Source organism: Haplochromis burtoni, unplaced genomic scaffold, assembly GCF_018398535.1.
Source record: "Haplochromis burtoni strain Fernald_Lab_line unplaced genomic scaffold, NCSU_Asbu1 Contig_713, whole genome shotgun sequence".
Lineage (NCBI taxonomy): Eukaryota > Metazoa > Chordata > Actinopteri > Cichliformes > Cichlidae > Haplochromis > Haplochromis burtoni.
Window position 1 is genome coordinate 157,232 of NW_024583074.1, and position 11,667 is coordinate 168,898.

The window sequence follows — 11,667 nt, forward strand, 5'->3', positions numbered from 1 at the left end:
AGAGAGTCATGCATCGTCTGTCACTGGGAAGGTTAGAAGACCAGATCAGTGTTTCCTCACGTTACTGCAAATATTCCTCTGTCTCAGCTGATTCCTCTTTCCTGCTTGATTCTTTGTCTTCATCATAATTGAAATGGATGATGTGTAGTCCTCTGACACATCTTCTATTTCAGTTTCACATTCTGAAATTTCAAGAAGCCCAGTCACTTTCTCTCCAAGCTCCTCAGACTACCATGTCCTGGATGCCTGAGAACCTGCTTGAACATAGTTCAGATTCTTCATCACTTTCCTTCACTTCATAGCCTTCTTCCACTTCTGCAGGTGGCTGATGTGCTTTTTCAGAGAAAGGGTAGCATGTGCTCTAAATATTTTCTTTATCTTCTAACCCTGGATCTTCCTGAACATTGATTCTTCCTCCTCATTATACTAGAGGACAATAGGTGCTTTGTTCTACTGGTCATTGCTTTGCACAACATGATTTAAAAAAGTAGCTCACAAGCCTCCAGTGCAGTGGAGGCCTGTGAGCTACTTTGTGTGTATGTGTTATTGTAGGGTCGACCTTACAATATGAAGCACCTTGATGTGACTGTTGTTGTTATTTGGCGCTGTGTAAATAAAACTTAATTGAATGTTGTTGTGGTTGTTGTGACCTTTGCTTGAGCCCACACATCAGTGATCCAAGATCAAAGGTGTTTGAAAGCAGTATGTTGTTTGCCACACCTTGTACTTTGGGGACTTTTGTCCTCGAGGACCACAGGTGTTATAAAAACCAATAAATAAATGAAATTACTTAAAACTTATTCCAGTCATGCATAGCACAGTAATGAATAACTTCTGTTATTTTCAGACTATTTGATGAATGAAAAACACATTTTTGATAGCAAAAGATTTCTTTAGAAGACAAATGTCCCAAGGACAACACAAGGGTTAAAGTGTTTTTCTCTTATGCTTCCAGCCATCATGGTACCAACCTCCTCCCCCTCCCCCACCACCACCTCGCCCTAAACTGTCCTCCACTCCCATCACTCCACGACCTCAAAAACCAGCGTCTTCCATGTCCGTGTTGAGACGACGCAGGGTCAGGTAAGGCAGTCGTACCTGTGTCAAACCTTTTGTTACTTCAGTTCATATAAAAACACGATGCAGTTTTTCTTCATATTTAGGACAACATACCAAATGTTTTAACTATTTACAGTGCAGTGAAATGATTTTCACGTTTGGATTTCATTATGTGCCACAGCCGCGTGCTTCGTTTTAAGCCATCCTGTTCTGTCCTTGTGTGTGTGCGCGCAGGTGTAAACGCTGTGAAGCCTGTATGAGACCTGAGTGTGGAGACTGCAACTTCTGCAGAGACATGAAGAAGTTTGGAGGCCCAGGGAAGCTAAAGCAGACCTGTGTCCTACGACAGTGTCTCTCTGTTAGTAACTCGGTCCTTGTTTTTATTAGTCATTGTCTTTGTAATTAGCAACATGTATGCGTGTGTGAGATACTTGACGACCCGTCTCTTCCAGCCGGGCCTGCCTCTGTCTGCGGTGTGTGAGATCTGCAAAGAGCCCAATCAGGAGGAGACCGGAGACCCCTCCCTCACTCTGATGGAGTGCTCCAACTGTGCCCAGATCGTCCACCCTGCCTGCCTCACAGTACGACACACGGAGCATATAGCAACTCAGTGGGATGTGCTCTTCTTGTAGTTGACAGTTCAGCGCTCGTAGCCTCGCTACATCTTAAATAGAAGCTGGATCTATTAGTAACTATGACAGTAACTACGTAACTTAGTAACTATGACAGCATGTCTGAAGGCACAAACATGAAGGATCCAGGTTGTATTGAGGCTACGTCCACACGTACACGGGTATTTTTGAAAACGGAGATTTTCCGTTTTTGTTTTAAAAAATAATCCCGTCCACACATAAAGGCAGAAATGAAGGAAAACGCTGCTATGAACATGCCAAAGCAGCAGGTGGCGCTAGATTCCTAACCGTGCAGAAATGTTGGCCAATCAGAAGTCTAGAAGCCTCGGTGGGAAAAAGTAAACAAAGCTGGGGCATAGAAGCAGAACCGAGTCGTATGTGTGGAGGGACAGTAACTGTGTATATGTGAGCATTTAAACACTGCAGAGAGTAACAGTAACAGTATTGTAGAAATTCATTTCACCGAAACAATAACGTGGCGCACAGTGTGACGTCACAAAAGGCGCACACCTTTGATGCTGCGTTTTCTCCGTTTTTCTCGTCCACACGTAAACGCAAAAACAGAGTTTTCAAAAATCTCCACCCTGGCCGGAGTTTTTAAAAATCTCCGTTTTCAGTGACCGAAAACGCCGTTTACGTGTGGACGAAAGGTGCAAACGCATAGAAACATCTGCGTTTTCAAAAATACCCGGGTACGTGTGGACGTAGCCTTAGATTGTGACAAAGGCATAAACTGTGTCTTTCTTCTCATGAATCCTGTGTGCTAGCATGAGTAACTGTCTGCATGTCTGTCTGCAGGTTCAAGGGGAAGGCGTGGTGAATAAAGACCTCCCGAGCTGCTGGGAATGCCCGAAGTGTGTGCAGGGCATCACTGATCCAGAGGTACACGATGCCTTAATTAGCCACTGTTACAGCCTGGGTATACACACACACACACACACACACACACACACACACACACACACACACACACACACACACACACACACACACACACACAGTGTGACAGATCTAACAGATCTAATGGGCTTATGTCTCCTGTTTGTTTTTCATTATTATTATTTATTTTTGACTTTGATTTAATTCCGTCACAGTCATCAGGCAGTGATGAATCGCTGGCTGCTGGCCACCAACAGCGTATCCGTCCCCACGGCCCCCTGGTCCTCAGGCTGGGTCCGGGGCCCTCTCCTAGCGTAGGGGGTCCTGTGGGCCCCCATCAGGACGGGGAGGTTGTCCGCTGTGGTTTCTTCCCTGCTCCTTCTCTTCCTTCCTGCTCTTCCTCCTCAGCGTCACTTCTCTTGGTGGCGGCCCCTCTGCCTTCTCAGCCAATCAGCTCGAGACTGGTGAGAGGTGCCGCCTGTTTGTGCATAAATCCACCCGTCTGTCGCTTACATCACTCCTTTTTCTTTGCCATCTTTTTTCTTTCTTTCTTAAGAGAAGAGACACAAAGCTTGGTCTAAAGGATGTCAGCGAGTCAGTGCCCCGGGCTTAGTGTCCGTGCTGGGACGCAGTGAGGGTCTCATCCTGACTCCAGCTGTAAAGCAGCAAATATCCGTTTATGGCTGCACACATATGTTATACTGAGGGTCTGTATAATTAACCTATGACACACTGAGGTGTTTTATATAAATACAAACGTGGTTGTTGGTGTTCTGTGGACCTGCTGAATCAGCACTGACTGACGTTCTGTGAACAGGAAATGGATATTTTGAACCATTTCCTGCGAGTGTGCTAATCATTCTGCTGCTCCCAGCATCGGAGAGCAGTAAACAAAACGAGTACCCTCTGCATCGTCTCATTGCACTTGTGTTCAGTGACAAATGGCCTTTCTCTGAAGCTAGATAGGTACTGAGTCAAAAATGAGTGTCTGATCGTCAACGCTAATTCTGTGGTTGTGGTGGAGGTCGCTCTCAGCTCGATAAATGCCGACTGTGACAGGATTTTATGTACATGTCTGATGGTGTGCACACCGTGAGCACTGATTGGTCCATGTAAAAGCATGCTGATGTGTGGACGGGTTTGTAAGGGATTAAAAAAACCACGTGTCTGATGTTTGTGTTTGATCGAGATTTTGAGTTGAGCTGTTGGTCGTTTCTACTCTGAAAGAATCCATTTTGTCTTTGCAGCAGTCTAAAGGTGACCGAGGTGACAGCCTTCCACTGGTGAGTGTTCCTCAGATCCCTCCTCTAAGATCATTTGTTATGTCTCCCATCACTTTGATTATTCCTCCCACGCTGTCCAGAAAAGGAAGTCCTCCTCTCTGCTTGACGCTCGTATGGCTAAGATCTACAGACGCCAGCGCCACAGCCGCGATGGAGAAGACTCCGTCAGTGACGATGACGATGAAGGTTTGTGGCTGTTAAAATCTGTTTTCATCGATTCAGTTAGCGACAGCATCAAGAAAACAGAGTTGATTCTTTGTTCTTCCACGTGCAGCCTCTCAGAGAAGAAAGATGGCACTTCACGCTCGGGGTGGGACTCACTCTTCCAAGAGGGCCTTTGGCGCTAACAGGAGAGGCCTGCTGAGAGGAGGCTCGGCCCACAGAGGCAGCAGAGCCGGGCTCGTGAGTCCGGGATCATCTTCTGTCCTCAAGCTCAAGCGAGGGGTTGGCATGAGGGATGCTGGACGCCGAGGACGAGGGGTCAGGTTGCGCGGAGGTTCCAGAATGCAGCGAAGAGGAGATGAGTCTGACGAATCTGACGAGGACGACGATGACGACGAGGATGATGACGACGACGACGAGGACGACGACGATGATGAAGAGGATGAGGAAGAGGAGGACAGCGAGGACGGAGATAAAGAACAGCATCGTCGACACAGGAGACGGCGCAGGACCGATGATGATGAGGATGAAGACGTAGACAGCGAGGGGCAGTTTGACCCTGAAGAGGAGGAGATGGACACTCTGGAGGATGATGAGGAGGAAGAGGTGGAGGAGGAAGGCCGCTGGGATTCGGACCCAGAACCTCCGGTCCTGCTGGTGTCTGATCTGAGCGATGACCTGCTGAGTGGCTCCTACCTGACGGTGACTCTACAGCGCCCCAACAAGGCCAAGAGACAGTGTGGTAAGAAACCAGCACAGCAGCTTAGGATTGGCTCACATCTGCAGGCGCAGCATGAGTAACAGAAGGCTCTTTTCATGCCTCAGGCTCCATAGTTCCAAAGCTGGAAGCAGCCATGGGCCCGAGGACTGCTGCAGGGCAGCAGGGCTTTATTCAGAGAAAGGGCGCTCTGTCCAAACCTGCACGGCTCAGGTGCACAGACCCCGCGGCTGACAGCATAACCCCACGAGGACCCGGCAGGTAGACTTTAGCACATATTGAGCTTTCGTGTCACGTGTTGGTGTTCCATCCATGATTCAATGATGTCCGATACCTCTGAGCAGTCCTGGGACAGTCAGCTGCTGTGCTCATGTGGCAGAGCAGGCTGGCGGTTCCACCAAATAACCTTGGGCAGGATACTAACCCCATGTTGCTCTCTGATGCATCCATCAGAGTGTGAATGTGTGTGGATGTTAGACAGTTAGAATGAGTGCTTGTGTGAATGGGTGAATGAATTGGGTGTATAAGAACCGGTCCATTCACCATGATTGGGCTGTCTGCTGCTGGCCAGCTCTGCACAGTCCACTGTTTAAAATATTAAACGACAGTCACTGGATAAAAGCACAGAAAAGAGGCCAGAGTGGAGATCTTATTGGGGATGAGTCTGTTTGGATGTATGACCGTTAGATGACCAGACTCGGTCCATAACGGAGTGACTCAGCTTCTTCCTGCCTGTGTCAAATTGTATCGCACATAAGAACTACGCTGTGCTGTGTCGTCATAGGCCTCGCCTGCGTGGTAGCCGTGGTGAGAGAGGCGCTCGAACTCGCTCCGCGTCTTCTTCAGAGGAAGAGGAAGCTGCTGCTCACCCTGCGTCCTCCACCCTGTCTTCTCCATCGTTGCCGTCTCTGCTCTCCTTTAAGGATGTGGGCAATGAGAGAGGCGGGGAGAAGGAGGTCTGGGTGTCTGTGTTCAGATACTTGAACAGAGCTGAGCTGCTGGCCTGCATGACTGTCTGTAAGGCCTGGTACAAGTGGTACGTTACCCTCGCGTCACCTTGTTCTGTACATGCAAAGCTCCGCGCTGCTTATGAAACGACCACCGCTTCCTCCCCTGTGCAGGAGCTGTGACAAACGTCTGTGGAGCCACTTGGATGTGAGTCGGTGCAGCCCGCTCAGCAATCAGGCCCTCGCAGGCATTGTCAAACGACAGCCCACCTCTCTGGACCTTTCCTGGACGCCCATGGCCAAGAGACAGCTGAACTGCCTGCTAACGAGACTCCCAGGTACGAACGCGCGGCGTCCCAAAGCGAATGTCTCCTGTCCTGGAGAGTCTTACTAAACCTTTGTTTGTGTTCAGGTCTGAGAGAGCTGAGTGTGACTGGTCTGCCCTGGTCCTGTCTGTCGGCAATGGTTTCTCCCACTCTGCCCCATCTACGGCTGCTAGATCTGCGCTGGTGCGACGGCGTCACAGACGCCCAGATTAAAGAGATCGTCACGCTGCCTGGTCAGTGGCACAGTGGGCTCAGTGAGCTGTGTTTCACCCCACTCCTCCTCCTCCAAGCACTGGGAGGGGCTGCACCGCTTGTAGTTCAGTGGCCGCACTGCCGAGCAGCTCGGGACATGTTCTTTACAGTGGGGCAAAAAAGTATTTAGTCAGCCACCGATTGTGCAAGTTCCCCCACTTAAAATGATGACAGAGGTCAGTAATTTGCACCAGAGGTACACTTCAACTGTGAGAGACAGAATGTGAAAAAAAATCCATGAATCCACATGGTAGGATTTGTAAAGAATTTATTCGTAAATCAGGGTGGAAAATAAGTATTTGGTCACCTCAAACAAGGAAAATCTCTGGCTCTCACAGACCTGTAACGTCTTCTGTAAGAAGCTTTTCTGTCCCCCACTCGTTACCTGTATGAATGGCACCTGTTTGAACTCATCATCTGTATAAAAGACACCTGTCCACAGCCTCAAACAGTCAGACTCCAAACTCCGCCATGGCCAAGACCAAAGAGCTCTCGAAGGACACCAGGAAAAGTATTGTAGACCTGCACCAGACTGGGAAGAGTGAATCTACAATAGGCAAGCAGCTTGGTGTGAAAAAATCAACTGTGGGAGCAATCATCAGAAAATGGAAGACATACAAGACCACTGATAATCTCCCTCGATCTGGGGCTCCACGCAAGATCTCATCCCGTGGGGTCAAAATGATCATGAGAACGGTGAGCAAAGATCCCAGAACCACACGGGGGGACCTGGTGAATGACCTGCAGAGAGCTGGGACCAAAGTAACAAAGGTCACCATCAGTAACACACTACAACGGCAGGGAATCAAATCCCGCAGTGCCAGACGTGTTCCGCTGCTGAAGCCAGTGCATGTCCAGGCCCGTCTGAAGTTTGCCAGAGAGCACATGGATGATACAGCAGAGGATTGGGAGAATGTCATGTGGTCAGATGAAACCAAAGTAGAACTTTTTGGTATAAACTCAACTCGTCGTGTTTGGAGGAAGAAGAATACTGAGTTGCATCCCAAGAACACCATACCTACTGTGAAGCATGGGGGTGGAAACATCATGCTATGGGGCTGTTTTTCTGCCAAGGGGACAGGACGACTGATCCGTGTTAAGGACAGAATGAATGGGGCCATGTATCGTGAGATTTTGAGCCAAAACCTCCTTCCATCAGTGAGAACTTTGAAGATGAAACGAGGCTGGGTCTTCCAACATGACAATGATCCAAAACACACCGCCCGGGCAACAAAGGAGTGGCTCCGTAAGAAGCATTTGAAAGTCCTGGAGTGGCCTAGCCAGTCTCCAGACCTCAACCCCATAGAAAATCTGTGGCGGGAGTTGAAAGTCCGTGTTGCTCGGCGACAGCCCCAAAACATCACTGCTCTCGAGAAGATCTGCATGGAGGAATGGGCCAAAATAGCAGCTACTGTGTGTGCAAACCTGGTAAAGACCTATAGTAAACGTTTGACCTCTGTTATTGCCAACAAAGGTTATGTTACAAAGTATTGAGTTGTATTTTTGTTATTGACCAAATACTTATTTTCCACCCTGATTTACCAATAAATTCTTTACAAATCCTACCATGTGGATTCATGGATTTTTTTTTCACATTCTGTCTCTCACAGTTGAAGTGTACCTCTGGTGCAAATTACTGACCTCTGTCATCATTTTAGGTGGGGGAACTTGCACAATCGGTGGCTGACTAAATACTTTTTTGCCCCACTGTAGTCACTGATTGTCATCAGCTGAAAGCTTGTGATTGGGTTTGTTTCATCAAGCACAAAATGTTTCCAGGTGTAACCAGCAGAGATCTAAAGAAGCACAGAAACCTTCATCCAGACACATGTGACCAAATCAAAAGTAGTAGTAGTACATCTGTACAGCTCGTGGGATACTGTGTGATGAGAATACAAGCCAGAGTCTGCTGTGTGTGTGCGCGCAGGTTTGGAGTCGTCCCGCAGCAGACTGAGGAACATGGTGACGCTCCGCCTGTCCGGTCTGGACATCACTGAGTCCACTCTGAGGCTCCTGCAGCGCCACATGCCGCAGCTGGAGAGGCTGGACCTGGCTCACTGCAAGGATTTAACAGACTCCTCGGTCGCTCTGTTGGCAGCAGCTGGGACTCACACACGCAATAACCTCACCGAGCTCACGCTGGCAGGTTTGAACAAACACACTGATCACTGTTGGCTTTTTCACACACCCGAGTATAGGAAGGCTGCTGTTCCATTGGCAGACCCTCATCCCTTTGATTCCTGCAGGAAACAACTTCTGTTGGCCACTAATGATGACACGTGGTCGTTCATAGCTGCTCTTCTTTCTTGATCCAAAGCCTGAAAATCATATGAAGACATTAAATGTGTGTATGTGTGTGTTTGAAGGCTGCAATGAGCTGACCGATGGCTGCCTGTCCTATCTGAAGCGCCTCTCCTCTCTGACCCTGCTCGACCTCAGAGGCTGTAAAGGCGTCAGCAGACGAGCCTGCGACGCCTTCATCTCCGACCTGTTCCACGTAGCTGTCTACTGCATGATGGAGGAGAAACTCATCCAGCGCCTGGATTAACATGAGCACACACTAAACACAAACATTTTATTTATGATCACACAAGCTGCCGACGTTGGACTGAAGCATTAAAGCTGCCAAAAAGGCTGCCTTCAAGTCCCCGTGTCGTCTGATGTCATTGTTCAAGCATTTCTGTTAGTCTGGTCTCCAAGAAACACTGGTACGCTTGAAACGTGTTATCTGCAAATGCTGCCAAACTATCACCAGGAGATCAGATTGTTTCCTGAATCTCGAGTTACTGCCTGAATACGAAGCTCTGTTACGTTTGCGTTTCCTTCATGTCTAAAATGTTCACCTAACGTAGAACCCCTGTTTTTGTTCAGGGGACTTGGGAAGTTAAAGTCTTGGTGGTCAGTGTTTTGCTCTTCTGCGTCTTAACACTGCCTGTGTACATATGTTGTTTGTTTCATATATGACGGTGTAGCATATAAAACTTTAAGAGTCCACGTTTTTGTGCCCATTTGTTAAGCACTGTGTTTACAGATGTGCCGAAACAGCCGGTGTATCTGATGAATTGTGTCCCACATGGAAACATTGGATCAGGGAGCTGCAGCGTGCAGCTCCACCAGCAGGCACCCACATACGCACTGACACTGCTTCATATCTGATTAGTTGGGCTGTTTTCTGAGTTTGCAGTGTGTCAAGACTACTGCAGGTTCAAAAGGGTGAGGTGTTCTGATAACAGACTTTCCAAGAACTATCCGTCAGTCTTCATCCTCCTATCCAGCACTAGAAGTCCAGACCTCCGTCTTATCCGGGTGAACACCAATGAGTTCCCAGGCCAGCTGAGAACTCTCCAGCATGTTCTCGGTCTACCACAGGGCCTCCCCGAGTAGGACACGCCCGGCAACAGGTTAGGCTTTAGAGGATTAAAGATGGGAACCGTCCCAGTCTGCTAATCCAGAGAGATCCATGCAATGTTGCACTGGGGGTGTCAGCCCATCCAGGGCCCACACACTCCTGTCAGCACCAACTTACTCAATGTCTTCTCTTACATAGTGGTTTTCTACTCTGCTTCATGCAACACACGTGCACCTTTACTACCTTCACCTGCTTTCTATCAAACCAGAGCAGCTGGTGATTGAACCACCAACCTTCTGATTAGTACCTGCCATTAGCCATCACATCTCAAGTCTGCAACACCCACTCCCCTGCACGCTATCCCCTCCTGAATCAGCGGACAGTCTGCCAGACTACCTTGTTATCAAGGTAGCCAGACTACCTTGTTATCAAGGTAGTCTGGCTAAATGACTGTTTGGTTACCTGTAAAGCTCTTTGAGTTGTCAGCACTTTATTGACACCATTAAGGAAAGGTACAAAGAGATTATGAAAAGTGACACTTTTCACATAAAACTAATGTAAAGTAGCATTATAATTCAATTTTATTTACACAGCGCCAAATCACAAAAACAGTCTCCTCAAGGCGCTTTATATTGTACAGTAGATTGTAGAATAATAGATTCAGAGAAAACCCAACAATATTTTGACCCCCTATGAGCAAGCACTTTGGCGACAGTGGGAAGGAAAAACTCCCTTTTAACAGGAAGAAACCTCCAGCAGAACCAGGCTCAGGGAGGGGCGGGGCCATCTGCTGCGACCGGTTGGGGTGAGAGAAGGAAGACAGGATAAAGACATGCTGTGGAAGAGAGACAGAGGTTAATAACAGATATGATTCAATGCAGAGAGGTCTAGTTAACACATAGTGAGTGAGAAAGGTGACTGGAAAGGAAAAACCCAATGCATCTATGGGAATTCCAGGAGCTACAGTATCCAGAGTCGTACGTAGTGAGGAGGTAAAATTATTAATAAGATATCGACCTCTGTTGGAGTAGCGTTCAGATAGCTGCTCTGCTCTTGTTGGTACAGGGCATTGAAGATGATAACAGTGGGTGGATTATATTCTTAAACAGTATAAGCTTGTCAAAGCATTACTGGCTGACATCACTCCTACCCTGGCTGTCGCAGTATTGGCCGGAATAATATCGATTTTTGCCCTGAATATTGCGATGCGATGTCCGACCTATGCAGATTATTTAGCGTCTGTCGTGTCTGTGATTCATAGCAAACAAAGACAAGCAATACATCATATAGTATGGCCAATACTATATTACATTAATTTTAAACTGTTCTTTCCTGGAAGACAGACCTCTGTTATGATGACATGAGGTGATGCATGAATTGATGACTGACATTTTTATTTAACTTCTTCAATCACAACAGTATATTTGAACATACACAATAGTTTATTTTTAGCTTACAAACATCTGAGCATAAAGTGCTGACAAGGAACCCTGGTGTAAACATTAAAATGAAAGTCAGTACAATGTGCAGATTGCAGAAATATACATAAAAAAAATCAGTGGCTAGCTCGCGCTGTCGGTGGAGTTTAATAAACTCGGCCGTCTGCTCCTTGCTATCTAAAATATAACAGGACACTGGTCGTAAATTCTCGACCGTCTCACACTTCTGTTTAATCAGTTTTCTGTTTGACGTTTAGTCAGCTGTGTGAAAACCAAGGAGGAACCCACCCGGGGGATTAATAAAGTTTTATTTTATCTAATCTAATAACTTTAATCTCAGCCAAACCGATTTACTCACGAACAAACAAAACACTGAAAAAAGCCACAACAATAACATTTTTAGGTTGTCTAAGTGACTTATATATACAAACCGAAAACATACTTTATCTAAGTGTTATATCGAACCAGCAGCGAAAGTCCGCGGTGATCTGAAAATGATGTGCCGGGAGTTGTGCCGTTCTCTGCGGCTCATGTGATCTCGAGCTCTCGGCTAGCTATCAAGCTGGTGGGTAGCAGACGTCTCCGAAAACGTTGAAGCACTTTTGCAAATAGCGATACTTG

At 47.4% G+C, this 11,667-nt stretch overlaps 1 protein-coding gene across 4 annotated transcripts in view; it reads left to right on the forward strand.

Moving 5' to 3' along the window:
* Positions 1-9,252, forward strand: part of kdm2aa (lysine (K)-specific demethylase 2Aa) — an 18,718-nt gene extending 9,466 nt beyond the window's left edge. For 3 of the 4 annotated variants that reach the window (XM_042215410.1, XM_042215408.1, XM_042215409.1), the window contains 14 exons: positions 956-1,083; positions 1,294-1,417; positions 1,512-1,640; positions 2,490-2,573; positions 2,786-3,034; positions 3,818-3,853; positions 3,934-4,039; positions 4,128-4,757; positions 4,841-4,994; positions 5,518-5,769; positions 5,855-6,018; positions 6,093-6,239; positions 8,186-8,404; positions 8,625-9,252. In XM_042215410.1, coding sequence (XP_042071344.1) covers positions 956-1,083; positions 1,294-1,417; positions 1,512-1,640; positions 2,490-2,573; positions 2,786-3,034; positions 3,818-3,853; positions 3,934-4,039; positions 4,128-4,757; positions 4,841-4,994; positions 5,518-5,769; positions 5,855-6,018; positions 6,093-6,239; positions 8,186-8,404; positions 8,625-8,806 — 2,604 coding nt within the window. In that variant the 3' untranslated portion in view covers positions 8,807-9,252. The remainder of the gene's footprint in view (positions 1-955; positions 1,084-1,293; positions 1,418-1,511; positions 1,641-2,489; positions 2,574-2,785; positions 3,035-3,817; positions 3,854-3,933; positions 4,040-4,127; positions 4,758-4,840; positions 4,995-5,517; positions 5,770-5,854; positions 6,019-6,092; positions 6,240-8,185; positions 8,405-8,624) is intronic. The other variant, XM_005949857.3, reaches the window with a different exon arrangement.
* The last annotated feature ends 2,415 nt before the right edge of the window (positions 9,253-11,667 follow it).